This window comes from Mustela nigripes, chromosome 2 (assembly GCF_022355385.1).
Source record: "Mustela nigripes isolate SB6536 chromosome 2, MUSNIG.SB6536, whole genome shotgun sequence".
NCBI lineage: Eukaryota > Metazoa > Chordata > Mammalia > Carnivora > Mustelidae > Mustela > Mustela nigripes.
In genome coordinates this window covers 100,620,705-100,646,132 of record NC_081558.1, presented here as the reverse complement: position 1 = coordinate 100,646,132, position 25,428 = coordinate 100,620,705, and the positions used below count along the sequence as shown (strand labels likewise).

The window sequence follows — 25,428 nt, the reverse complement described above, 5'->3', positions numbered from 1 at the left end:
AATAGGATTTTTTGGTCATTTCTTCCCATGTATTGCATGTGATATTTTGTATTTCCAAGCTGTTATATTTACTTCGCCTTTACATTTTGGATGAAGGTTCTTGAATGGTAAATATGTGCCTGAATATTGTGTATAAACCAAGTTTACATTAAAGCATTACAACACTGAATTGGAAAGTCGAAGCTGCTGCTTCTTTTAACAGTCTGAATTTATTTGCTCAGCAGTGTTCGGGTTTTAGATTAATTAATTAGCTATTAAAGTTTCTTTTTCCCTGTAGGGAAGTAACTTCTGAAACTAATTCCAGTCTTTCTTTTTTTCCTCTCTTATTGCAACAATTGCTTTTATAATGAGATTTCTTAGGAATACTACTATCATACTCTGGCAAAGTAATGAAGGTTGAACTTTTGAACAAGGCATTAAGACTAGAAATTGAATGAAATGGCTATGAAGGATATTTTAAGGAAGAATAAGGATAGATGAAATTTAATAGCAGTTTAAATGGCAGCAACTAACAGTGAAAGTAGTAAAGGCTAATGGTTTTTAAACTTTTATTTTGGTACCCTGGTTTTCAAATGAAATCCTGCATGGAGCAACATCAGTAGTCAATTATAAAACAAGACAAGTAATTTCAAATGGTTTCCTTGGCTCTTGATGAGTTGACAGATGTTACCAGTACTACCCAGTTGTTATTTATTCAAGGAGACAATGCCAGGTTTGAAGTGACTGAAGAATTAGCCTTTGTGGAACAACTATAGGCAAGAATATTTTCAAAATGGAGTAATACACTTTAAATGGTTGAATTGCATGGTATGTGAATTAAATCTCAATAAGATAGTTTTATTTCCTTAAAAAGAATGCATGAGAAAACGTTATTTCAGTATGTAATCCCAAGTGGACTCCACTAAGATGTGTTAACAGCTGATGGTGGGGAAGTATGTGTAGAGCTGAAAATGTTCAGTTGGACTAATTTACAAAGCTTGAGAAAATGTAAAGCATTTAAAGTTTATGGACTATTCATTGTATTACATGAGCAGTACTTTGTGGAAAACATTTGAATTTATTATGTGTCCATGAACCAGTAGTGTCAGCAATAATCTGTTTGGTCTAATGGATTTAACCATTATTGCTCCCATGAATTTTTGTCTGATACAGAAGTGAATATCCTGACTTACCGACTGCACAGCAGTTTAATATGTTAGAATTGGTCAAGTTTCATTGGGAGTTTTTCAGAATGAGAAGAACTACTGTCAACCACTATTTTATAAAACACTGGAAAATGGCTTTGGAAATAAGCTTGTACTGAAGATTTGAAAATGTTTCTTAGTTAATACTATGAGGGGAAAGCAATGCTTATAGTTAAACTTCTATTGTAAAGTTGTTTTCACAGCTGCTAATGTTGAATCACAAAATACTGCTTTATACACTTGCTATGTTGTTAAAAGTTACAAGAAGCAAAATCTCCATTCTCACACACGTATGGGGTGGATAACGTTTTCCAACCTTGAACTTTATTTTCATCCGATTTTAGACCTTGATGTCAGTGCAAAAGAAATTTTCATATTTCACCCCCATTAAACCGTAATTCTACCTCCTCTTCAGTAGGATGTAATTAATCTGCAGTGTAATGGCATGCAAAAGGCAAATATCAAGAAAAGAATCTAATAGAGTTCTAGAAATGCCTTCCAAGTGATGAATGACACTTTAATTAAAATTAAATTTTTCTGGATTAATGTGAGTGTTTTTGTGACAAAACAGTTTTAAAGAATATGTAAAATCTCATTACAGATCAGCATTAGCAGATAAACATTTGTAATCAACTTTGATGATAGGGAACACTAACTTTGAACCCCAATTCAGTGATATGCTATGTCCTCCCATAAAGAATAATTCCAGTCTTATCATTAGTACATCTGTGAGGCCGAAATTATATTCTGTTATTATCATTATTACCATCATGATGTGTTGAATATCATCAATAAGAATATGTGAAAGTTTTTTTCTCTTTTGGTATATAAGTATGTGTGCAATATCCTTGATTTTACCTCTTTACCCACAAAGCTTAATATATTTATTATCTGGCTCTTTTTTGCTCTTCATAGACAAGTTTGCTGACTACTGTCAAAATTTATTCTTTGAACGTCCTACTTTCAGCTCTTAGACCTCTGCTTTGTTGACGATCTTGTCATTCATTCTGCTTCACACTTGGTCATACCTTAGGCTAGTGGCTACCAAACCTTAATCTCTTCCTGATTTGTTTCTCATTTTCCAAGCACTGCCTCCTATCAATTCTGCTGGTGCCTTCTTCTACTTAGTTTTTAACAGCCTTTTGTCTCTACTAGGACCTATAATCCAGTGATTCTACCTCCCTTTCACTAGCATTCCTTTTCCTCATCATCTCTTTTCCTTTTCAGTTTAAATTCTGTCCTCATTTATCATAACCACTCTCTTACTTACACTCAACACTTTTTCCTCTCTCTCTCATATATAATACTCGGCTAAATCACAACTTCGGGAAATTTAACTTCCTCAATCTCTGGAATAAAATAGAAAGCTATCCTGAATTAGGGTCACTTTAAATGTTAAGCAGGACCCTTAATGCCTGCTGGAAAGCACGTAGTTCCTTAGTCCAGTCATCTAGATGGGGTCCATATTTCAGCCCAGGGGGCAGTTTCACCTGCTTCCTGTTAATTATAATTAAAATTATATCGAAACATAGCAATATCCATTCCTTTATGGAATATCAGTGGCTGTTTTCTCCCAACAAGTAACAGAGTTGAGTAGTTGTAACAGAGATTATAGGACTTTGAAAGCCTAAAATATTCACTATCTGATCTTTTACCGAAAAAGCTTGACTACTTTTCTCTCAAACGAATAGTTCATACCTTCTCCTTTTCATAAACTTCCAACATTTCCTCTTGCCCTCTCACTTTCAGCTGATTGCCTGATTATTGTTTCACTGAGAAAATCAAAATAATCAAGAGAGAACTTCAGAGTTAGTTCCTAGTACCAATGTTTTCATCAATGAGTTGGAAAGTTTTGATCTTTTGGAGGAAGATGGGCTAATAATAGTGATTTATTTTGCAAAATAGCTTGGAATTTTTCTAATGTTTTATACAGATACACATTTAGATGTTTAAATTTTCATTACCTTTTTCATCTTAAGGGAAGTATGTTTTCTTGACTTCAGACTTCTTTTTTAAATTATTTTAAACTAAGGTACAATTTACATACAATAGACTTTACTATTTTTTAGTGTATCCAGTATGTATACGAATGTATAAATATATACATTTGTGTAAGCACCACCACAATCAAGCTACAGAACAGGGAGTGCCTGGCTGGCTCAGTTGGTTAAATGTCCGACTCTTGATCTCAGCTCAGGTCTTGATCTCAGGGTCATGAGTTCAAGTCCTGCGTTAGGCTCCACACTGGGCATGGAGCCTGGGTGGCTCAGTAGGTTAAAGCATCTGACTGTTATTTTCAACTCAGGGTTTTACAATCAAGCCCCATGTTTGGCTCTGTGCGTGTTAGGCATGCTAGGCGTGGAAGCTGCTTAAGATTCTCTGCCTCCCTCTCCCTCTGCCCACCCCTCTCTTGTGCTCTTGCTCTCTAAAAAGAAAAAAAAGATACAGAACAGTTCCAGCACTCCCCAAAACTCCTCCATATCTTTCTAAGGTTAACCCCTCCCCAATTCCCATTCTTTACCTGTTTCAAAATATCCTATAAACTATATGGGTGGTAACCTTTGAGTCTGACTTCTTCCACTTACTGTACTGCATTTGAAAGTCCTCCATGTTGTTAATGTATCAGTATTTCATTCTTTTTTATTTCTGAACATTTTTCTGCTGTATGGATATACCACAGTTGGTTCATTCATTCTCCAATTGAGGTATAGTTTGGTGGTTTTCTAGTTTTTGGTGCTTATGAATGAAGCTTCTGTAAGCATTTACTATAAGAATTTGCATACAGCTGTTTAGTGAATATACTTTCACCTCACTTGGGAAACCACCCGGAAGTGGAATTGTGGGTCATATCGTTAAGTGTATGCTTAGCTTTTGTAAGAAGCCACTAAACTGTTTTCCCAAGTGACTATACATTTTGCCTTCTATAGTAACTTAAGAGCCTTTCATTTCATCTGTATCCTTGACAGCACTCGTCATCATCACATTTCATTTTAGTCATTCTAACAGGCATGTACTTGTCTCTCATTGTGGTTTTAACTTGCATTTCATTAAGGACCAAACATGTTGAGCATCTTTTTATGTGCTTATTTGCCATCTGCATGTAAATATATGTATTTGGAGGTGGTTAAGTGTCTCTTTGATTCTTTTGCCCATTAAAAAAGTTGGATTGTTTATTTTTATTGTGCATTTTGAGTGTTCTTTATGTACTTACTGAATATCAGATATGTGATATGTAGTTTTTTCTCCCATAAACTTGTTTTTTTGAATTAATAGAAAAATCATTGTTTTCTTGAAAGACCTCTTGGTATTTTCCAAAGTAATGTTACATTTAATTTCATTTTTACATACAGTATTAAATTTATATTTCTAAGTGTAAATATAAAATAAAAGTAAAATGATAATGAATCTACATTAGTTATTTTTGAAATATGCAGAAATCCAAACTAAAAATTTGATAGAAATATTAGGCTTCATTTTTTTGCCTATTAATATGAAATATAAGTTTTATTACATATTTCAAATAATATGAATACTTTTTTATATTCCGTGGGTAAGATTAGTGTTCTTACATAACCTCTATTATTTAAAAAACTGGTTAAACTGAATTTCACATCAGTGTTTAATACCAGACTGAAGCACTAAAAGAATTTAATTTACATCATAGGGAAAATAAATTTCCTTTGGAAAATATTTTTAACATGTAATTTATTTGTATTTATTCTAATATATAGAATGTAATTTGGCAGATTCATGCTTTGCAACAATTAAAATGATGTTAACACATTATGTATTAAATAAATGGCACAATCTCAGTAAGCAATGATCCTCATTCACAGTGAATAATCTAAAAGTCCATAATGAAATTCATAGGGACTTGGTACTATTAGAACAGATTATATAAAAATTTAGAAGTACTATTGTAGAAGTATTGTAGGTGCTACTAAGTTTTAAAGCAGTCAGGCAGTTTGCTGTCACTGGCCATTTTTTGATGGTTGACAGGAAATGGAGAAGAGAAGAAGCATTTCTTATTTTGAAAAGCCAGAATCTTGGACTTGCTATAAAATAACCCCATCTCAGACTGGCCTAATCCATTTGAGGATTTAAATTCTCAACCCCTTCATAAGTGCTCAGAAGAAAGGGTGAACCCTCTTTAAGAGACATTAATATCATCTAGAGCCTCTACAGTTTTTCATGCATAGTGTTTTGCATTCAGTGCATACCAAATAATAGGACAGAATCACAGAAAGTTAAGAGGAAAAATAGAGACATTTAAAACAGTCTCTGGCTGAGGTAGTAAGAGTTAGTTGAAAGGGGCTTCAAATTTCACGTATTTTTTTTAAGGATTTTATTTATTATTTATTTGACACAGAGCACAAAAAAAGGGAGCAGCAGGCAGAGGGAGGGAAAGCAGGCTAACTGCTGAGCGGGGCACCTGATGTGGGGCTTGATCCCAGAAACCTGGGATCATGACCTGAGCTGAAGGCAGACACTTTACCAACTAAACCACACAGGCACCCCAGGACTTTATATTTTAAACTGTGACTAGTAAGTTTTAAGAAAATCGTAGAAAAGATATAGGAAGTAGGCAAAAACGTGGAGAATTTTACCAGAAAATTGCAGTCCATCAAAAAAGAAAATGGAAATTCTAGAACTGAAAAAATAATTGATGTACAGGATATACCTAACATAGGCTTAATGGAAGAATAGAGATAATGAAAGAGAAGGTTAGTGAAATAGAAGCTATCACTAGAAAATATCACAGAGGGGGAGAAAAGATGACTAGAACCTTTTTCAGCTGAGATATAGAAAGTATTAGTCATGATAGAAAAAATAGACAAATTGAGTTACATTAATTTTAAGACTTTCTGTTCATTAAAGATTCCATTAAGAAAGTGAAAACTGGGGGTGCTTGGGTGGCACAGTTGGTTAAGCATCTGCCTTCAGCTCAGGTCATGGGCCCAGGGTCCTGGGATCGAGCTCTGTATCAGGTTCCCTGCTCAGCAGTTAGCCTGCTTCTCTCTCTCCCACTCTCCCTGCTTGTGTTCCTTCTCTCACTGTGTCTCTGTCTGTCAAATAAATCTTAAAAAAAAAAAAAAAAAGAAAGAAAACAAATGGAGTCGGGGAAACAAATGGAGAGTTTTAGAAGGGAGCAGGGTTGGGGGATGAGTGGGTATTAAGGAGGACACGGATTGTATGCAGCCCTGGGTGTTACAAGCAAACAGTGAACATTGGAACACTACATCACAGACTAATGATGTACTGCATGGTGACTAACATAACAATTTTTTAAAAAAGGAAGTGAAAACTAAGCCTGACATGTACAGAACTACTAAGCTACCATGGAAAAGACAAGCTAATAGAAGAGTGGGGAGAACTCTTGAACAGTCACTTAACACACAAAAAGGATATCCAGATGATTAGAAAACACAGGAAAGGATACTCTGTTTCATTAGCCATAAGGAAGATTACTTAAGATTGCAATCTGATACCATTTGAACACACCCCAGAATGGCTAAAATGAAAAATACACACTTTACCAAGTACTTAGAAGGATGTGGATCACTAGGAACCCATATATACTGCTGGCAGGTATGAAAATTGGGACGTATACAGTATACAGATAGTATACTGTATCTGCCAAGGCTGCAAATATACAAACACTACAATTTGTCATTTTCACTCCTTGTTTTTTTTTTTTTTTTAATGCTTCTATAATGTAGAATGTGTGGTGGTGTTTATTTTTAGAATTCGAACAGTGTTCGTTTATTTTTCTCATATAATTCCTAGACCAACTCATACTTAAATCTTTAAAATTGTGAATAGGGTCTGCTGGGATTTTGCTCTTTCTGGAGGTGATTATTTTTCAGTGTTGTCTGTTTAATAAAGCAGAAGTCTAAAAATGTAAGTCAAAAAACAACTCCCCACCGGTCATTTGCTGTTTCATCTTACAGAAACTAGACCATTTAAAAAATTTCAGTGCAAATACATAATTTCATAGCTCCACAAAAGAAAAGAAGTGTAGAGGAAATGAAAGAACGTTTTCCCCATTTTCTTTTGTAGGGGAAGGTGACTACCCCAACCTATTTATTTATTTATTTATTTTTAAGATTTTATTTATTTATTTGACAGACAGAGATCACAAGTAGGCAGAGAGGCAGGCAGAGAGAGAGAGAGAGGAGGAAGCAGGCTCCCCGCTGAGCAGAGAGCCAGATGTGGGGCTCGATCCCAGGACCCTGGGATCATGACCTGAGCCGAAAGCAGAGGCCTAACCCACTGAGCCACCCAGGTGCCCCCCAACTTTTTTAAGGTGGGAAAATATTGCTAATGTTTCTTTCTTTATTTTTTTTTAAAGAGAGGGAGGGCACACACAGGGTTGGGGGTGGCAGTTGGCAGGGGCAGGCTGAGGGAGGGAGGGAACCTCAAGCAGGCTCCTGACCTGAGCTGAAATCAACAATAGTAGGATGTGTAAGCCTAACCAGCTCAGCCACCCAGACACCTCTGCCAGTTTTAAAAGTTGAAAATGGCAAGAATTGAAGTTTCTCCCTGACCCCCATTCTAGGGAAAGAAAGCCATTCTATTCTACGGGAAAGGTTGTTTTTAAAGCTTTGCTCCCCAGGAAAACTACTTTTCTCATTAGTCAAATTAAGACTTCTTGTTTTTTTTGTTTTGTTTTCAGTTTAATTTAACTGACATGTCTTTGTATTACTGTGGCAGCTTCACAGTTTTTATGTAATGACCTAATTAATACTTCATTGGTTAGAGTTTAGTCTCAGATTATTTCCTATAGAATATAGTTTCCTGCACAGTACAGGCATATCTTGCTTTATTGTGTTTTGCTTTACTGTGCTTCACAGATACTGCATTTTTTTTTTTTTTAAATAAGGTTTGAGGCAACTCTGCTTCATGCATGTCTATTAAGTGCCATTTTTCAAATAGCATTTGCTTACTTCACTTCAGTCACATTTCAAATTTTCTCATTATTATATTTGTTATGGTGATGAGTGATTACAACTTGCTGAAAGCTTAGGTGATGGTTAGCATTTTTTAGCAGTAATATATTTTTAAATTAAGGGATGTGCTCTTTTTAGGCACAGTGTTCTTGCATACTTAATAGACTATAATAGAGTATCAGTATAGCACTGGGAAATTTCAAAATTCATTTGACTCATGTCGTTACAATATTTGCTTTATTGTGGTAGTCTGGAACTGAATCCTGCTGTGTCTCTGAGGTATGTTTGTATATGTGTTCTTCTTAGATAAATGATCTATTTAACCTCCTGGAAAGACTATATGCCAAAGATATATTTTCTAAATTCCCTAAAGTTTTAAGGAAATAACTGAGTATATGATTACTAGCCCATGTATTTATTTCAATAATCAGCCTTGTTTCCCTTTTCCAAAATTTATCGTGTAAGTTAAGAATGTTTCAAACATTTAGGATATATAGCCCAGCTAATGGGTTGTAACTATAATCAATATGTAAGTATAATGATAATCATTTATTAATTAACCTCTTCGTTTCTATTTTTAATACCTAACAGTTATTGAGCTGTTAAGTGTACCGGGTTTCATTTTTAAATTAGTTCCCACAGGTTATCTCATTTAACATTTGGTTCTGAGGTATGTTTTATTAATATTTTTACTTAACAGATAAGATTATCAAGTCCTAAGAGTTTAAGTAACATGCTCAATTTCTCACAGTTGAGAAATGCTGAGGACCAGCATTAAAACCCAGCTGGTCTGGCTGTAGAACCTGTATTTTTAAGTACTTATAATGCTTGTCACAGTAGTGCATGATTGTTTTTTGGTTAGTGTAATATTTATTGTTGTAAATTTTGTTATAGTTACCCTTTTTTATGACTTACTAAAGATGGATGATTCTTTCTGCTGTCCAGTATATATTACTTAGGTAGGCCATGTGAACTTTGCATAGGTTAGATTTTATGAAGACTTCGTTATTAAAATATTTGTGTCTTTCATCCTATTAATCAGAACAGTAGATACCATTTCTTGAGTATATAGCACTTTGCAATTCACTATCATAACAGAGAAGTGGTTTGGGGAGGAGTTTTGGGGAAAATGATCCTAAAGGAAAGAAAAAACATGATAGTTCTAGGAATTGCAAGAAGGCCACTTTGATTAGAGCTCAGAAAATAAAGGAAGGAATTGTGAAGAACAATCAGACATGAAAGGCTCAATTTGTGCAGTATTAAAATTAATAGGGAGAAACACCACAGTGGGAAGAAATTGTGGTCTCAGCAATTAGAAGAGAAATCCCAGGCCTCTTGAGAATTAGAAATTACCATTAGTGGAGCACCTTTTTTTTTCCTCCCCGTGTTACTGCTTTCCTGAATTGTAAGTAGTATTTACAAACTTCTTGTTATATCTCAAGTATGCTTAAAATCACTCAAATGCTGTATAGGTTGTCTTTCTTTTTAGTGGAAGGGCCCTGGTCCTCAAGAGAAAAACAATAAAGGGATTTTCTTCTAAATAAATTTCTTTGAAGTGTTTATTTTTCTTAGTGAAATATGAAACAGTCATTTTATTTTTTTGTTTTTATCCAAAAAACATACCAGAGTGCCAAGGTCAGGAATAAGACATAGAGCACATTATCACTATTACTTTTTAATATGATGTTTGAGATAGTAGCCAGCAGAAGTACACAAAAGAAAAATATTACAGGCCAAAAAACCCATTTTTGCAACCAACATTATTTTATACTTGAAAAATCCATGAGAGTCAACTGAAAAATTATTGCAAACTTATAAATTTAGTGAAGTAGAAAACCATATATTTTGTATACACCCACAGTAGAAGATATAATAGAAGAAAATACCTCATTTACAGTGTCAACAACAAGAAACGTGGGAAAATCCCGTATGAAGAAATCATTAAAACACTGTTGAAGACATGAAACCAAATTTGGTTAAATGAGAGGAGGGCATACCCCCCCACCACCTTTTTTTTGGTGAGAAAGGTCAACATCATGAAGGATACCAGTTTTTTGTAAGTTAGTGTAAACATTTCAGGCAGCTGTCCTTTCCTCTCACCCTTAAGTACTAGACAAGATAATTCTGAAATAATATGGAAAGTAGATAAAACAAACTGGAAGAACAAGAAGGGGGATTAGCTCCACCAGATGATAAAGTATATAATGAAGTCCTAAAACGTTTTCATTCTGGATTATGTATAGTCAGACCAATGAAACAGAATAGAATTGAAGGTCTAGAAATAGACCCATGGAAATCACTAGTATGCAATTTTGATAAAGAAGTGATCACAAAAAGTAGGACTTCTCAGTAAATTGTGTTGGGAAAACTGATAGTCACATGAACCTCAGATGAACCAGAAATGTATCAGATGTAACCTAAAAGATGAAACTGCAAATGGGTCTTGAAAATATGGGCAGGAACGCCCGGGTGGCTCAGTTGGTTAAGCGACTGCCTTCGGCTCAGGTCATGATCCTGGAGTCCTGGGATCAAGTTCCGCATTGGGCTTCCTGCTCTACAGGGAGTCTGCTTCTCCCTCTGACCCTCCCACTTCTCATGCTCGCTCTCTCTCTCTCTCTCTCTCTCTCATTCTCTCTCTCTCAAATAAATAAATAAAATCTTTAAAAAAAAATATGGGCAGATTCTTTACATCCATGGTAATATTTGTGATTATCTTTTTTATTTTAACTATCTTATTGGGTGTGAAGTGGTATCTCATTGTGGTCTTGATTTGCATTACCCTAATGAGTAATAATGTTGAGCATCTTTTCATGTACTCATTGCCTATTTGCATATCTTCAGAGAAATGTCTGTTCAGACCCACTGCCTATTCTTAGATTATTTGTCTTTTTAACTGTTGAGTTGTAAGTGTTCATTTCATATACTGGTTGTATAGCCCTTGTTAGATGTATAATTTGCAAATTTTCCGCCTTCCCTGGGTTATGTTTTCACTTTAAAAGAAAAAATGGAAGTTCATCATTTTAATCATGTTTAAGCATAGAATTTAGTGGCATGAGTATATTTACAGTACTGTGTGACCAAACAAAAACCTCTAACCATTAAACAGTATAACTCTCCTTTCCTCCCTCACCCACTCCCTGGTAACCTCTATTACTTTTGTCTGTGTGTTTTCTGCTCTGGGTACCTCATCTAAGTGGAATCATTCAATGTTTGTCCTTTTCATGTCTGGCTTCTTTCATTTAGCATAATTTCTTCAAGGTTCATCCATGTCGTAGCATATATCAGAATTCCATTTCTTTTTATGACTGAATAATATATCATTGTGGTATATATCACATTTTCCTATGTATTCATCTGCTGATGGACACTGAATTGTTTCCATCTTTTGGCTGTTGTGAATACCGCTTCCATGAGCATTGAGGTACAAGTATCTGTTTGAGTTTTCTTTTGGCGATGTATATAGGAGTAGAATTGTTGGGACATACAGTAATCCTTTAACATTTTGAGGGGCTGCCAAACTATTTCCCGCAGCAGCTACCTTTCTTCCTTTTTACTTTCTTGGTAGTATTTTTTGAGGAACAAACGTTTTTAATTTTTATGAACTACATTGTATTTTTTGTTTGGTTGATTGGACTTTTGCTGTCATGTTTAAGAAATCATTGCCTAGTCTAGGGTCAAGATATTTCTATGTTTTCTTCTAAATGTTTTACAGTTTTCTAACATTTAGGCCTTTAATCTGTTTGGGGTTAAGTTTTATATATGATTAAAGTAGGGATCCAACTCTGTTCTTTTTCATGTGGATAATTTGCCCCAGCATCATTGTTGAAAAGAGTATTTTTCCTCCATTGAAGGGTATTGGCACCTTTGTTGAAAATCAGTTGATCTTAAATGTAAAGGTTTATTTCTGGACTCTCATTTCTGTTCTTTGGTGTATATGTCTATCCTTATGCCATTACCACACTATCTTACTTATTACTGTAGCTTTGTACTAGGTTTTGAAATTAGGAAGTGTGAGTCTTACTTGGTTTTTTTTTTTTCAAGATTGTTTTGGCTATTCTCTATCCCTTGCATTTCCAAATGAATTTTAGGATTAGGTTCTCAATTTCTGAGATTTATAGAAATTTGTAGATCTAATTGGAGAATATGAACCATCTTAAACAAAGTAAGTCTGCTAGTCCATGACTACTATGCAGAATTAATTGAATTCTGATCAGCTCACTAACTTTCTCCTCTGTCCTTTCTCACTTTTGAGAAATGACTTTAACTTCTGACCTTGATAAGCTCTATCATCTACATTCTTTATTTCAAAAAATGGAAGTGTTGTTTATTTTTTTCTAAAACATGACCTGTACCCTCCCTTTTCATCTTAGATCCTCTGAGATTTAGTCGTTTGATTATTAACCATAGTATTTCAGTTTATTCTAGTATTTCGTTTCTCTTCTTCTTTGGCTCCTTCCTTTCTGGCTTCAGATAAATCAGTTTCCCCATCCTTACCAGTACATATCTCTTGAATGGATTGCCTGCCTCCTAATTTACTGCTTCTCATCTCCTTCATTTCTTTCACTTCCCAACTTTCTTAATAAGTGATCTTCTTAAAAAAGAAAAGAAAAAAATTGCGTTCTAAACAGAAAAAAAAGTAGTCTTCTTTCCCAGCTTCCATTACTTCATTAGTTATTCACTTGACTAACCCTTTGGCCAAGTGCCTTGACTTTTCTGAAATTCAGTATTTCCTTTTTTGTGAAATAAGTGGCTTTGATTAGTTGTGTAAAGCTCTTCTAGCCTCTGAACTCTTGGAGTCCTTACTTAAAACCCCAGTGTACAGAAGTGGAACTACTCTGTCCTAAAGTCTAGGTGGCATGCTTAGAATCATTTGCCACACCACCATCAGCCTCTGGGGTCTCTGTGGTTCTTTCAGCCCTAAAATTCGGTAACTCCATAGCAATTACAGAAATCACATTCTTTTTTCTTTCCTTTCCTTTTTTTTTTTTTTTTAAATGGAAATTGAATTCTTGAAAGTTTCAAGTAATCGTCACCAAATTAAATTCTTTTCTTAGGCACCATTTTCCTGGACATTTCACAGTAACTAAATTCTTAGTTTCTCTGTTACTTTCTACTACATTTTCTTTCTTTGGCTTTAATCATATACACATCCTCTTTAAAAGTGCTATTCAGGGTGCCTGGGTGGCTCAGTTGATTAAGCGACTGCCTTCAGCTCAGGTCATGATCCTTGAGTCCCGGAATCGAGTCCCGCATCGGGTTCCCTGCTCAGCGGGGAGTCTGCTTCTCCCCCGACCCTCTCCCATCTCATGCTCTCTCTCACTCTCTTTCTCTCAAGTAAGTAAATAAAATCTTTTTAAAAAATTAAAAAAAATAATAAAAGTGCTATTTACTAGGGCACTTGGGTGGCTCAGGTCATGATCCCAGGGTCCTGGGATCAGGCCCCATGTCAGGCTCCCTGCTCAGTGGGAAGCCTGCTTCTCCCTTTCTCAGTCCCTTAGCTTGTGTTCCATCAAATAAATAAATAAATAAATAAATAAAATCTTAAAAAAAAAAAAAAAGGTGCTATTAACTTTAAATTCTAAATACTTGCAAGAAGCTTTTCCAAATCATACCAGCTCAGTAACATTTTCCCCAGTAATAATCCACTGTAATAACCATTTATGTTATTCATTTGACATTTGAAAATTGCACAAAGTATTTTGAGTTATGTGAAGATAATTTAGACTCAGATTCAGACCAAAAGAAATGTGATCCGGTAGAGTAGAGATGTACAAAATAATTACTGAGATGACAGTAATAGTAATGAGAGCTATAGGAGAGGCTCAGATGAAGTTCTGTGGAAATTTAGAAAAGATAAAGATACTTTTCCCCTGGAAGAGTGGGGCAGAGAATCCCAGAGGATATGGGTTGGGACTTGAAGGAAGTGTGGCACCTTGAACACACAGAGGTGAGCATTCTTTTTAAAAAGAAATATTTTATTTATTTTAGAGAGTCAGAGCAGGGAGGGGTGGGCAGAGGGAGAGGAGAGAAAGACTCTCAAGCAGACTGCATTGAGTGCAGAGTTCTTCATGGGGCTCAGTCCACGACCCTGAGATCATGACCTGAGCCGAAATCAAGAGTTGGATTCTCAACTAAGCCACCCAGGCACCCCTAGGTGGGCATTCTTGACTGAAGGAGCAGTGTGAATCTGCAGCAGAGGGAGAAAAGCTCAAGATGATAGGTATTTTGGTGGCTAGAGGAAAAGTTTTCTAAGAGGAGAGGTAGTGAGAAATAATGTTGTAAAGGTAAACTAGAGCTTGACATAGTTTATTAGTTGTCTCTCTATAATGTATTATCTTGTTTTCCCAATAGCATTTTAAGCTCTTTGAGGCCAAGTAATGGATCTTATACTTTTAATCTCCTACAGCAGGGTTATGGGTAGAGAGGGCAAGTATTCAGTAAGATTTGGTTGAATGTCTGAAACAGTGGCTTCCCAAAAAAGTATTATTATTCAGGATAACTTACTGTCACATCCTTCTGTTGATTGTGGTTTTATCAGTAAAAACTATTCTAGATCTTCATAGAAATGGTTCCTTATAGCTAATCAGTCCTTATGAAACTTTAAAAAAATAAAGTGGAGGGGGTGGAGACAGGAATTGTGTGTCTGATTAGCAGTACTCAGTTTGATTCATTCCCCAAAAGGACATGAGAAATGCTGGTTTGGGTTGAGAAAAAAGGGTATAAACACACCTTTTGAAACTTAGTCTCTAATTTAAGTTCTTTAATGTTTTAATAAATTAGATTTTTAAGAATATTTCCTAGGATTCAGATTTCATTTAACCATAATAATTGTTGAAAAGAAATGAAGAATTGAAAAGATGTACCCAAGAGTTGAGTTGAACTATCTACGGGTAACATTTTCTTTTTTCAAAGAATTTTCTAAAACATTATTTTGTATAATTGAATAAAAAAGATGTAAAGCATCAGCTACTCTACTGAAACAGTGTTAACATTGCTCTAAGTTCCTGGTACTGCTGGTCTTCATGGAAAGAGTATGTTATATACACACATAGAAAGTTAGGGAAACTGAATATACCTGCCTTCAGTCTTTTCTTTCCAATGGCACATGCCAGTCTTTTGTTTTTGTAAAGCAAAATATTTTTTTACAAATTACATTGGATGATACATTTAATATAGGAGCAAGTTTTTGTCATTTAAAAAGAGCAAAGTATGGCAGTTTTTAAGAGCCATTTATTTAGAGATTTTTGTGGTAAAGTAATTCATTATTTTACAATATTTGTTTTGTTTTAAATTTTCTATATTATGTACTAGGTGAAAAACCATTTCGCTGTGATGAATGTGGTATGAGATTCATACAAAAATATCACATGGAAAGGCATAAGAGAACTCATAGTGGAGAAAAACCTTACCAGTGTGAATACTGTTTACAGGTAAGGGGTGGTTTGAAATGTTTGTTTTCGTTTTTGGGTGTTGTTGTTTTTTTTAATCACTTTGTTGAGGTATGATAGACACTGAAATTCTTCAATCCTAGTTAAGATCATAAAATAATTCTTTTAAACTAAATTAGAAAACGTTACTACTAGAACCGTGTGAAGAACTTCCCCACTGCTGCTGATCAGATTTACACTAGACAACTGGCAGAACAAATTAGTTTGGAATTTCTTATTTTATTATACTTATATCTACCTTCATATTAATTGCTTTTTTTCTTTTCTTTTCTTGCTTCACGAAAAACACAAACTAAAACAAAAAACTGACTGCCAAAATCTGAATTTGACAGTATTTTTCCAGAACAGATCGTGTATTGAAACATAAACGTATGTGCCATGAAAATCATGACAAAAAACTAAACAGATGTGCCATCAAAGGTGGCCTTCTGACTTCTGAGGAAGATTCTGGCTTTTCTACATCACCAAAAGATAACTCACTGCCAAAAAAGAAAAGGCAGAAAACTGAGAAAAAATCATCTGGGATGGACAAAGAGAGTGCTTTGGACAAGTCTGACCTGAAGAAAGACAAAAATGATTACTTGCCTCTTTATTCTTCAAGTACTAAAGTAAAAGATGAGTATATGGTAGCGGAGTATGCTGTTGAAATGCCACATTCTTCAGTTGGGGGATCACATTTAGAAGATGCATCAGGAGAAATACATCCACCTAAGTTGGTTCTCAAAAAAATTAATAGTAAGAGAAGTCTGAAACAGCCACTGGAGCAAAATCAAACAATTTCGCCTTTATCCACATACGAAGAGAGCAAAGTTTCAAAGTATGCTTTTGAACTCGTGGATAAACAAGCTTTGCTGGACTCAGAAGGCAACGCTGACATTGATCAGGTTGATAATTTGCAAGAGGGGCCCAGTAAACCTGTGCACAGTAGCACTAATTATGATGATGCCATGCAGTTTTTGAAGAAGAAGAGGTATCTTCAAGCAGCAAGTAACAATAGTAGGGAATATGCGTTGAATGTGGGTACTATAGCTTCTCAGCCTTCTGTAACACAAGCGGCTGTGGCAAGTGTCATTGACGAAAGTACTACGGCGTCCATACTGGATTCACAGGCATTGAATGTGGAGATTAAGAGTAACCATGACAAAAATGTTATTCCAGATGAGGTACTGCAGACTCTCTTGGATCATTACTCCCATAAAGCTAATGGACAGCATGAGATATCCTTCAGTGTTGCGGACACTGAGGTGACTTCTAGCATATCAATAAATTCTTCAGAAGTCCCTGAGGTCACCCAGGCAGAGAATGTTGGATCAAGCTCCCAAGCATCCTCATCAGATAAAGCCAACATGTTGCAGGAATACTCAAAGTTTTTGCAGCAGGCTTTGGACAGAACTAGCCAAAATGATGCCTATTTGAATAGCCCGAGCCTTAACTTTGTGACTGATAACCAGACCCTTCCAAATCAGCCAGCATTCTCTTCCATAGACAAGCAAGTCTATGCAGCCATGCCCATCAACAGCTTTCGATCAGGAATGAATTCTCCACTAAGAACAACTCCAGATAAGTCCCACTTTGGACTAATAGTTGGTGATTCACAGCACTCGTTTCCCTTTTCAGGTGATGAGACAAACCATGCTTCTGCCACATCAACACAGGACTTTTTGGATCAAGTGACTTCTCAGAAAAAAGCTGAGGCTCAGCCTGTCCACCAAGCTTACCAAATGAGTTCCTTTGAACAGCCCTTCCGTGCTCCATATCATGGATCTAGAGCTGGAATAGCTACTCAATTTAGCACTGCCAATGGACAGGTGAACCTTCGGGGACCAGGGACAAGTGCTGAATTTCCAGAATTTCCCTTGGTGAATGTAAATGATAATAGAGCTGGGATGACATCTTCACCTGATGCCACAACTGGCCAGACTTTTGGCTAAAAAAAAGTGTAAATAATACTGGCACTTTAGAACAGATTAATCAAGAGTGGGGTTACTCTGTGTAAAATGGAGTGCTGTACAGATTTAAGAGCAATGCGTTAAAACAAGTTAAGCTGATATGAATAGCAAGATAATCCAATAACTGCATTTTGTTTGGTTAGTCAGCATTCTTTGAACTGCCTTACATGTTGTCACCTTTATAGAAGCAATGCATTACTTGTTTTAGAACAGAAACTTGCTATTCCACCTACACCACGTTTAAAAGGAAAAAAAAGACTTTCGCACAATTGTTTCCTAACTGATAACATTGTACATTCTTAGGAGATTAGTAATTGTGTGAAATTTACTCATACTGTTTCTAAGTTTTTCAGCATAGTCATTGCACTTCAGCAGGGAATCTGAGTATACTTTACAGACAGAGTAAACTTAAAAGTTTAAATGTCAAGAGATTATGGCTTAAATAAATTAGCGTGTCCTGTAGGGGGAAAAAAGAAACCAAGAAAACACCTTTTAAAAAGAATGATATGCCATATACCCTTGATTTTCATTTTGCATTATATTGACTTTTTTTTTTTTTTTTTGGAGAAAAAAGGTAATAAAAATCTGATAGTCTAAGATTCCACTATTTAAAAGCCTAATTACTTTTAAAATATGCATACTTTCAGAACTTTTACCAAAATACATAACTGTTGAAGCATTCACTTCTCTATGGAAGTATGCATATTGGTGTCAGTTTCTTTGTACAGTTGTACTTAGATATTTTTTATGATTTTTCATGTGCAGGTATCAAGGTTTTGAAGTTTTAGTAAAAAGATATTCTGTAGATTACATTCCCAAGAACATAATGCTTACACAAAATGTATATTCCACGTTTTAAAGCTTAATTGTATTTTACTTTACATATACACTTCAGTTAACATAGAGCACTTAGAATCTATTTGGTATTTTTGATTTCTCAAGGAAAAAAAAAATTAGATTTTTAGGTTTGATATGGTTGTGTCATAATCATCTCATAATTGACTATTTTAATTTTTGGCAATAAAAGGAAATTGGATATCTTTGGAACTGTAAAACCTGGTTTAATCCTTCTCTTTCTAGAATCTTGATAGATTGGATAATTAAACAGTATCCAGAGAAACTAAAGAAATGGGCATTTTAATTGCTTATTTTATCTTGAATTACTTTTTAATGAACACTGCTCATTACAATTTTACAAACCAAAAGTGTTTACTAATTCTAGTAACTACAGTTTCTTTTTCAGCTAGATGAGTGATCGGAAACTTTTTGTTGCATTTCAAAATCTAAATAAACTACAGACTTTATCCTTATACCACGAATGTTTTTTTTTTATACTTTGTCTTAAAATAATACAGCATGGTACAATAAATAGTGCTTTTATATAAACACGTATATATGCTTTTCTAAAGAATGACGGTTTGAGTTACACATTGGACAGTTACAATTTTTGGAAAATAACAGTTCTATTAATTATTATCCTCTTTAATTTGTTCCAGCTTTTTGTTTATTTTATTTCCAACAAATTTGTCACAATGCACATACTGATGTGTAGCACCAGTGATAATCGAAAATTAATATCCTTGGAAGGTGAAAATTTATTGTTGCTAATTTCCACTTTAACATTTATATTGGCCCTGTAGATCTGCAGTCTTTATTTCAGTATAGAATGTTGTACACTTAAATTATTTTTTCTTTTATTTAATATTATCCCAAGAGTGTTCTCATAAAGAAAGGGAACAAAGAAAATATCCACCCTTAACATCTTTTACATTATTTTGAATATTTTGGTGTTTTATGATAATGAGTATAAATTATGTTTAATGTGGTTTCGTCTGTACTTTGGTTATTAAGCTTTGCTTGAAATACTAATTTTCCTATTTGACAGCTTTCTTTGCTGCCAAATTTTTCAAGAATTTTAGACTTCTTTGAAGTAGATATTTAAGTTCTGCCATTATTGACTTTTAAGAATGATGTGTGTTGTGTTACACATCACACAATTGCAAGAAGGCTTTGTTCAGGTGAGATGTTAAAGATGAAACTGTGCTCATCCTATATAGGCATTTGAATTTTTCTCATACTACTATTTGATAATAGGCCTTTATTTCCTGGGTTGATTTTTTATTTTGAGTCTGGTCAAAAATTTTGTTCTGTTAACAACTTTGATGTGGTTCTTGGTACAATATCCAGTTTTTTGTTTGTTTTAACATCACCAGCACAGTTTTTAGAGTCACATTCTAACTGCTCAGCAGTTAGGGCAAGCTAAGGAAGGAAGGAAGGCCTTTGCAAATGGTAGTTATGCAAGCAGAAGTGCAGGTGTTGCATTCCTGTCTTCAACACATTTCTTTAAATCTACGTAATGGCAGACTTTCCTACCACATTATAAGCATTTTTGAGAAAAGCGATACTTTGGCATAACTTACTGATTCACCATTTAAGTATAGTAGTCATCCCTCTCTTAACTGTGAAATTCTAAACGCCTACCAGAGTTACCTTGTATTATCATCATATGATAAACATCTCAGCAGTCTGGGTTTCCCCACTTGGGTGTAGAAAGTTACTTCATTTCTATCTGGGCATTAATAGTAAAAGTAAGTAGCCTTTTGTGCTGCCATAGTTCAGAATATTGAGGATATGAGATACCCTTTTGCAATTTGTGTTTCTCATTTCTCTCAGTGAGCAAATTATTCTGTTAAAATATGCTCTTATACCATTGAGCTTTTGGTCGTGTGAGTGAGATATGCTTTTTCACTTAGGACCTATTCTCATGTTTGAAGATTGGAAACAGATTTGTGTTAGATGAGGGAGTATCTGTTAAACATCTTCTAAAAGCTTTCTTTTTTTTTTTTTTTAACATCTTATTGTACACATATTTCATTTGGTTCAGAATATTTGAGTGGCTCTTAAATCCTTTGGATCTACTTGGAGATTTTCTACTTGGTACTAGAGAAACCCATCCTTTTAGCTCTGGCTGAGGACTGTCAGTGGTCGGGTAATTTTCCCTTCCTGAGAGGCAAAAGAGGTCTTGTGCTCAGGGTAGGCTTTCATTTCCACAGGAGAGAGAAACTTGCAAAGTGCCAGCTAGGTTAGATCTTTCGCCACTTCTTTCATTTTACCAATTTGAGTTTTTAAAGGGCTGTTTAAAAAAAAAAAAAAAAAAAGCCGGGAAACTTTAAAAGTAGGCATTACTGTAGTACTACATTTCTTAGACATAGAACATCTTAAAGTAGAACTTGCTTTTTTCACAGTATAATTACTTGAAGAAGCACTATTATAATCAATGAGAAACTTTTTGACACTGCAATTTAATTTAAACTTTTTCCGTTTCAAATTGCTTTATTTCAGGGAAAATAATTTTCCAGTTGTTTTTGCTATATTCTGCAAATAAAACCGTATGTTTCCTTTTTTTCACTTAAACTTTGGTAGGAAACAAAACTAAAGCAGACAAACATTTCTTATTGTGTTTGTTGCTTTCTTTAATCCAATGGATAAAAAAGTAAAACCCTGTAAACATTATTTTATTTTTTTATGCAATACCATGCTGTAAATACGGTTCATCAAATAAGGATGTACCTATGATTGAATCTTTAATTCTGCACAGTTAGAGTTTATATATAAACGTGTCTTGACAATCAAGGACTTTTATGTGAGTCTTCCTTTATGATGTTTATTAATGTTATGCATTCCATTTGTTTTGAAGTGAGTACCAATGTGCTAATTTGTATTGTCTGAAAGTATGTAATGTTTTTACAGCTTGTTTTTAAGAATCTGTAAATATGTACAAACAAATCACAGTACTGCTTTATGTTAGAAGGCATATGATGTTGTACTGTATGTAAGCAATAATACATAGCAGTGCTAACTTTACAAGTAGCATCAGGAAAGTTCTAAAAACATTTCAGAGTAATTATCCTTATTTCATTTAATAATGATTCTCTTTAATCAGTTTTTATAAGCAAATTCCATTGTTCCTCCTGTTGGAACATAACACTGTTTACACAGCATAATTGAAGTTGCAGGGGAGACAGGCTACATCTGACTTCATCTGTACTCACTTTCACTAAGCATTGAATGGCCTTACCACTCTTCTGCAAGATGGAGGAAGACCGCAAAACTTAGTGCCCATCACACTGAAGGAAGGGGGTGTGTTGTTTTGTTTTGTTTTGTTTTTTTCCTGCTTCTGTACTGCTACCTAACTTTGTGGTTTGCTTTGGATTTTAATATTTGTTTCTGTTTTAGATTCAAGCCCATAAGTTTTGAGGTGACTTCAGCTCCATTGTGAAATAGTTCTCTTCATATTTCATAGATACATTTCAATAATTCTAAACTTTCTACTTTGATTTTTAGATACTTATTTTTCAAGCTTGATTTCTCAGCTGATCAGATGAATTTATTCAACTTCAATACAAAGAAAGACAAACCTATTGTAGTTTGAATCGAGTAGATATTATACTGTACAGAACAGCTAACTATTTGAACACACACATCACTGCTTTAGAAATAAAACCGCCAATTTATAAATGTATATGACCTACATTTTATAGGAGAAATGTTTTTAAATGCTAGTCATTTATATAATAATGTGCTTTGAAGGATTTGCTAGTCCACTTCTGTCACTTTTTAGTACACTGGTATCTTTTATATGTAATGTATGCTTTTTATTATTGTAGCAAAGCATTTCAGTAGAACGAATTTTGCAACAATATGGGGGAAATTTTTCATTGTTGGATTTGAATTATACTGGATTTTATCTGTGTAGTCTTGTCTTTATTTTAATGCTGTCTGGAAGGGAACTTGGTATCCAAATAAAGCAGGTAACCTCATTTTACTTCAAGGGCATACTGTGTAGTGCTGAATTTAATCTGGATATCTGATGATTTTGAAAAGAAAAACACGTTTATAAAAATTGTACAGAAGAAATTAAATGTGTGATGGAAATCCTGATGGTGGAGCACGTTGAATTTTCTGATATATAGTGTTATTTTCCTGGGATCCCCTATGCCTTCTTTGTATTTCAACTAATAAAAGAAAAACCCTGTCATTAAAACTGGTAGGATAATAGGATATTCTGATTATACAGTATTACTTTTCCTATCCCATTTTCTGACCTTTCTCAGTCACTGTAAATTTTTATTTTCTATTTCCTATTGATAATTAAACATGTATATAATGTAGACACTGTTGTATAAAACTGAATGAATTGGGTTGCTATGCTTGAATGGGTAACTAAATGGAAATATTGTGGATACTGAGAATTCTTAATGTCAGAACAAATTTCCAGGAGAAAGGCATCATGTGTCCTGGGAAGGTCACAACAGATGTTTCTTCAACCCCCTGGGTTATCTGTGTGAAAGAATCAACTCTAAACTCAGTATCTTATACAAGTGGGTCTTTCCTTCCCCACCTCCCCCCAAATATATGAGCACTAAATTTCAAAATCTACTCAGGTGAAAATTGCTTTGCAATGGAACTTATCACATTGAAATTTTCACTGTTAAAGATGTTTGTGATATTTTTAAATACAAACTTTCACATCAGTAGTCAGCAGCCTGACAGTTGAAATCTGGTAAGTCAGTGTGTTTTAAAATATATTTTACCCTCCAAATAGAATTGTTTTTAAACAATCGGGAGGACTTCTGTTTGTTTAAGTGCATTTTTTAATTGTCATTGTAAAAATAAAATCTTGCTTGACCCCATATTATGACATGAATGAATTGCTGAGCCTTTATAATACAGTGGAAGCTCGTTTCATGCATAGTCATGGAACATAGATCTGTTCTTTAAACTGACCTATTCATTAAGTGGTTTAATGAGTTTTACAGCTTCTGGCATTGTCGTCATGTAGTTAACCTTGCCACTTGGGGTTTAGAATACCATTTTATGTATTGTGATACTAAAGGAAGCTGTTTTGTTTTATTTTTAATTGGATTATTAGACTAATTTATATTTGCAGATTCTGCATTTTAAATGTGGATACTTGCTGTTTGAAAAATAAAAAAAAAATACAGAGTACAGTTTTTGAATAATTTCCTAGCTGAATTCTTCACAATATTCTGAACCAAATAACTAATGGCAAATATTTAAAAACTGGTACATAGATATTTATTTAAAATATAAAAGGATGTATGGAATTAACAATTTTTGCACAGATTGGGTAACAGCAGGGTCTTGACTGGTATGTAGTTTCGTGTAGAATGTATTAGGTACTTCTGAAATTCAGGAGTCAAATGTTATTGTCAACCAATATTTGAGACTTGAAATACATTTAACATAGGGATAAAAATTTTATGTTTTTTTTTTCTTTATGGGTAAGATTCTTTTAACCCATTATAATTGGGGGTTGGGTTATTTTGGGGTTATTTCCCCCCCATTAGTGAAGATAGTTCTGTTTTTAGCCATTTACCACCTTGCTAGTCCCTGTCTTGTGACTGGTGGGACACACTGTAAGAAAGCTGTCTGCAATTAGTAGAGGAGTACAGTCCAGGTCCTTGGGACAAATTTAAGCAAATTGGCCTTTGTAGAGATTAGTCCTAGGACCCTGGCTTTATTAGCATGGTGCTTTAAGTAATGGTACATAACACCACTGATAGTCTACTAATCCATTTCTTAGATCTCTGTTCTTCTTAAGTGATTAGTAATGGTAGAGGGAGAGGGGCTTGGGAGATACGTCTACATGATGCTTTTGCTACCTTCTCAAGGTTACAAGAAAAAACGAAATTGAAGTCACTTGAATTAATGCATTGTCACTGAGTTTTGACAATTTATTATGCACAAAAGGAGTATGAAGATTTTTGTGACTATATGTGTGGATAGAAATTTCATTTTTTTTTTCAGACTGTTGGCTGGCCTGTCCCTCACCCTCACCCCCCACCCCGTGATCCTGATAAGGTATTAGGATAAATTATATCCATTTGCTGGATAAAAACCAATGGAGCAGAAAAGTTTGAGTGAACTAAAGGTAAAATTTGGGGTCTCATAATTTTAGTTCTTTTGTCTTTTTCTAATGTCCTTAAAAGGACATTTTATGCACACACCCATGCAGATGTGTATGCATATGTGTAAGAGCTAGGATGTGAAATGTGATACAGTAACTGAGAATGACCATTTTCAGAGTGATTTTCTACTTTGAAAACTCAAGGTAGAAAAAACTACTTGGAAAAAAAGTTTATAAAAGGACTTAAATGGTAGACTAGGGAACATTTTGAGTTTTTGCATTGTTAACCATTTATTCAGATGAACTTTTAAAATCATAACTTAATGTACCCTAGCTTCTCCCATTCTTAATGAGATTCTGAAACTGATGCTTATGTAAAGGTGGTGAAGGGAGCCAAAGAAATGTATTACCTATGATAGTAATTATGTTTCTAATGATTTGAATTCTTACTTGCTGGGGTCCAGTATTCATTGAGCATCGATCACCTGCTAAGTAACAAGAGTTGTCCTGGATACAAATAAGAGATGGTTGAGGATACTGATGTCTTCATTTGAGCATCCGAAGGGTATTTATAGTGGTCTCAGTTGCAGGGTATAGTGTTGTACTTTAGATTATGAAAACAGATACTGAGCATTAAGATGTGTTTGTTGGGTGTTGTGCTAAGTAACTTAAACCTCATTCCTCATCGAATGCGTAGGTAGATTACTTTAGGATAGATCTCTAGAACATACAATATTAATAAATTATTGAAGATAGGAAATATATACAGGCCAATACAGTGGAAATAAAGAGCACTGTTAGAAATACCCCCTAACTCAGGGGGTATTTGCCAAACTCAGGATAAAATTCAAACCTGGACTGTGAAAATGAGACTAGCCTTTCTTCAGAAGGAACTGACTTATTACTGGAGTGGGAAATTAGGCCTCTCTAGGGAGTTATAGACCTGAGGGGTACCTACATCAAAAT

The 25,428-nt window shown here is 34.6% G+C and overlaps 1 protein-coding gene across 6 annotated transcripts in view; it reads left to right on the top strand.

Moving 5' to 3' along the window:
• Positions 1–23,542, top strand: part of ZNF148 (zinc finger protein 148) — a 120,622-nt gene extending 97,080 nt beyond the window's left edge. For all 6 annotated transcript variants that reach the window (XM_059391128.1, XM_059391124.1, XM_059391127.1 and 3 more), the window contains 2 exons: positions 15,446–15,564; positions 15,915–23,542. In XM_059391128.1, the coding sequence (XP_059247111.1) occupies positions 15,446–15,564; positions 15,915–17,513 (1,718 nt within the window). In that variant the 3' untranslated portion in view covers positions 17,514–23,542. The remainder of the gene's footprint in view (positions 1–15,445; positions 15,565–15,914) is intronic.
• Positions 23,543–25,428: the final 1,886 nt, after the last annotated feature.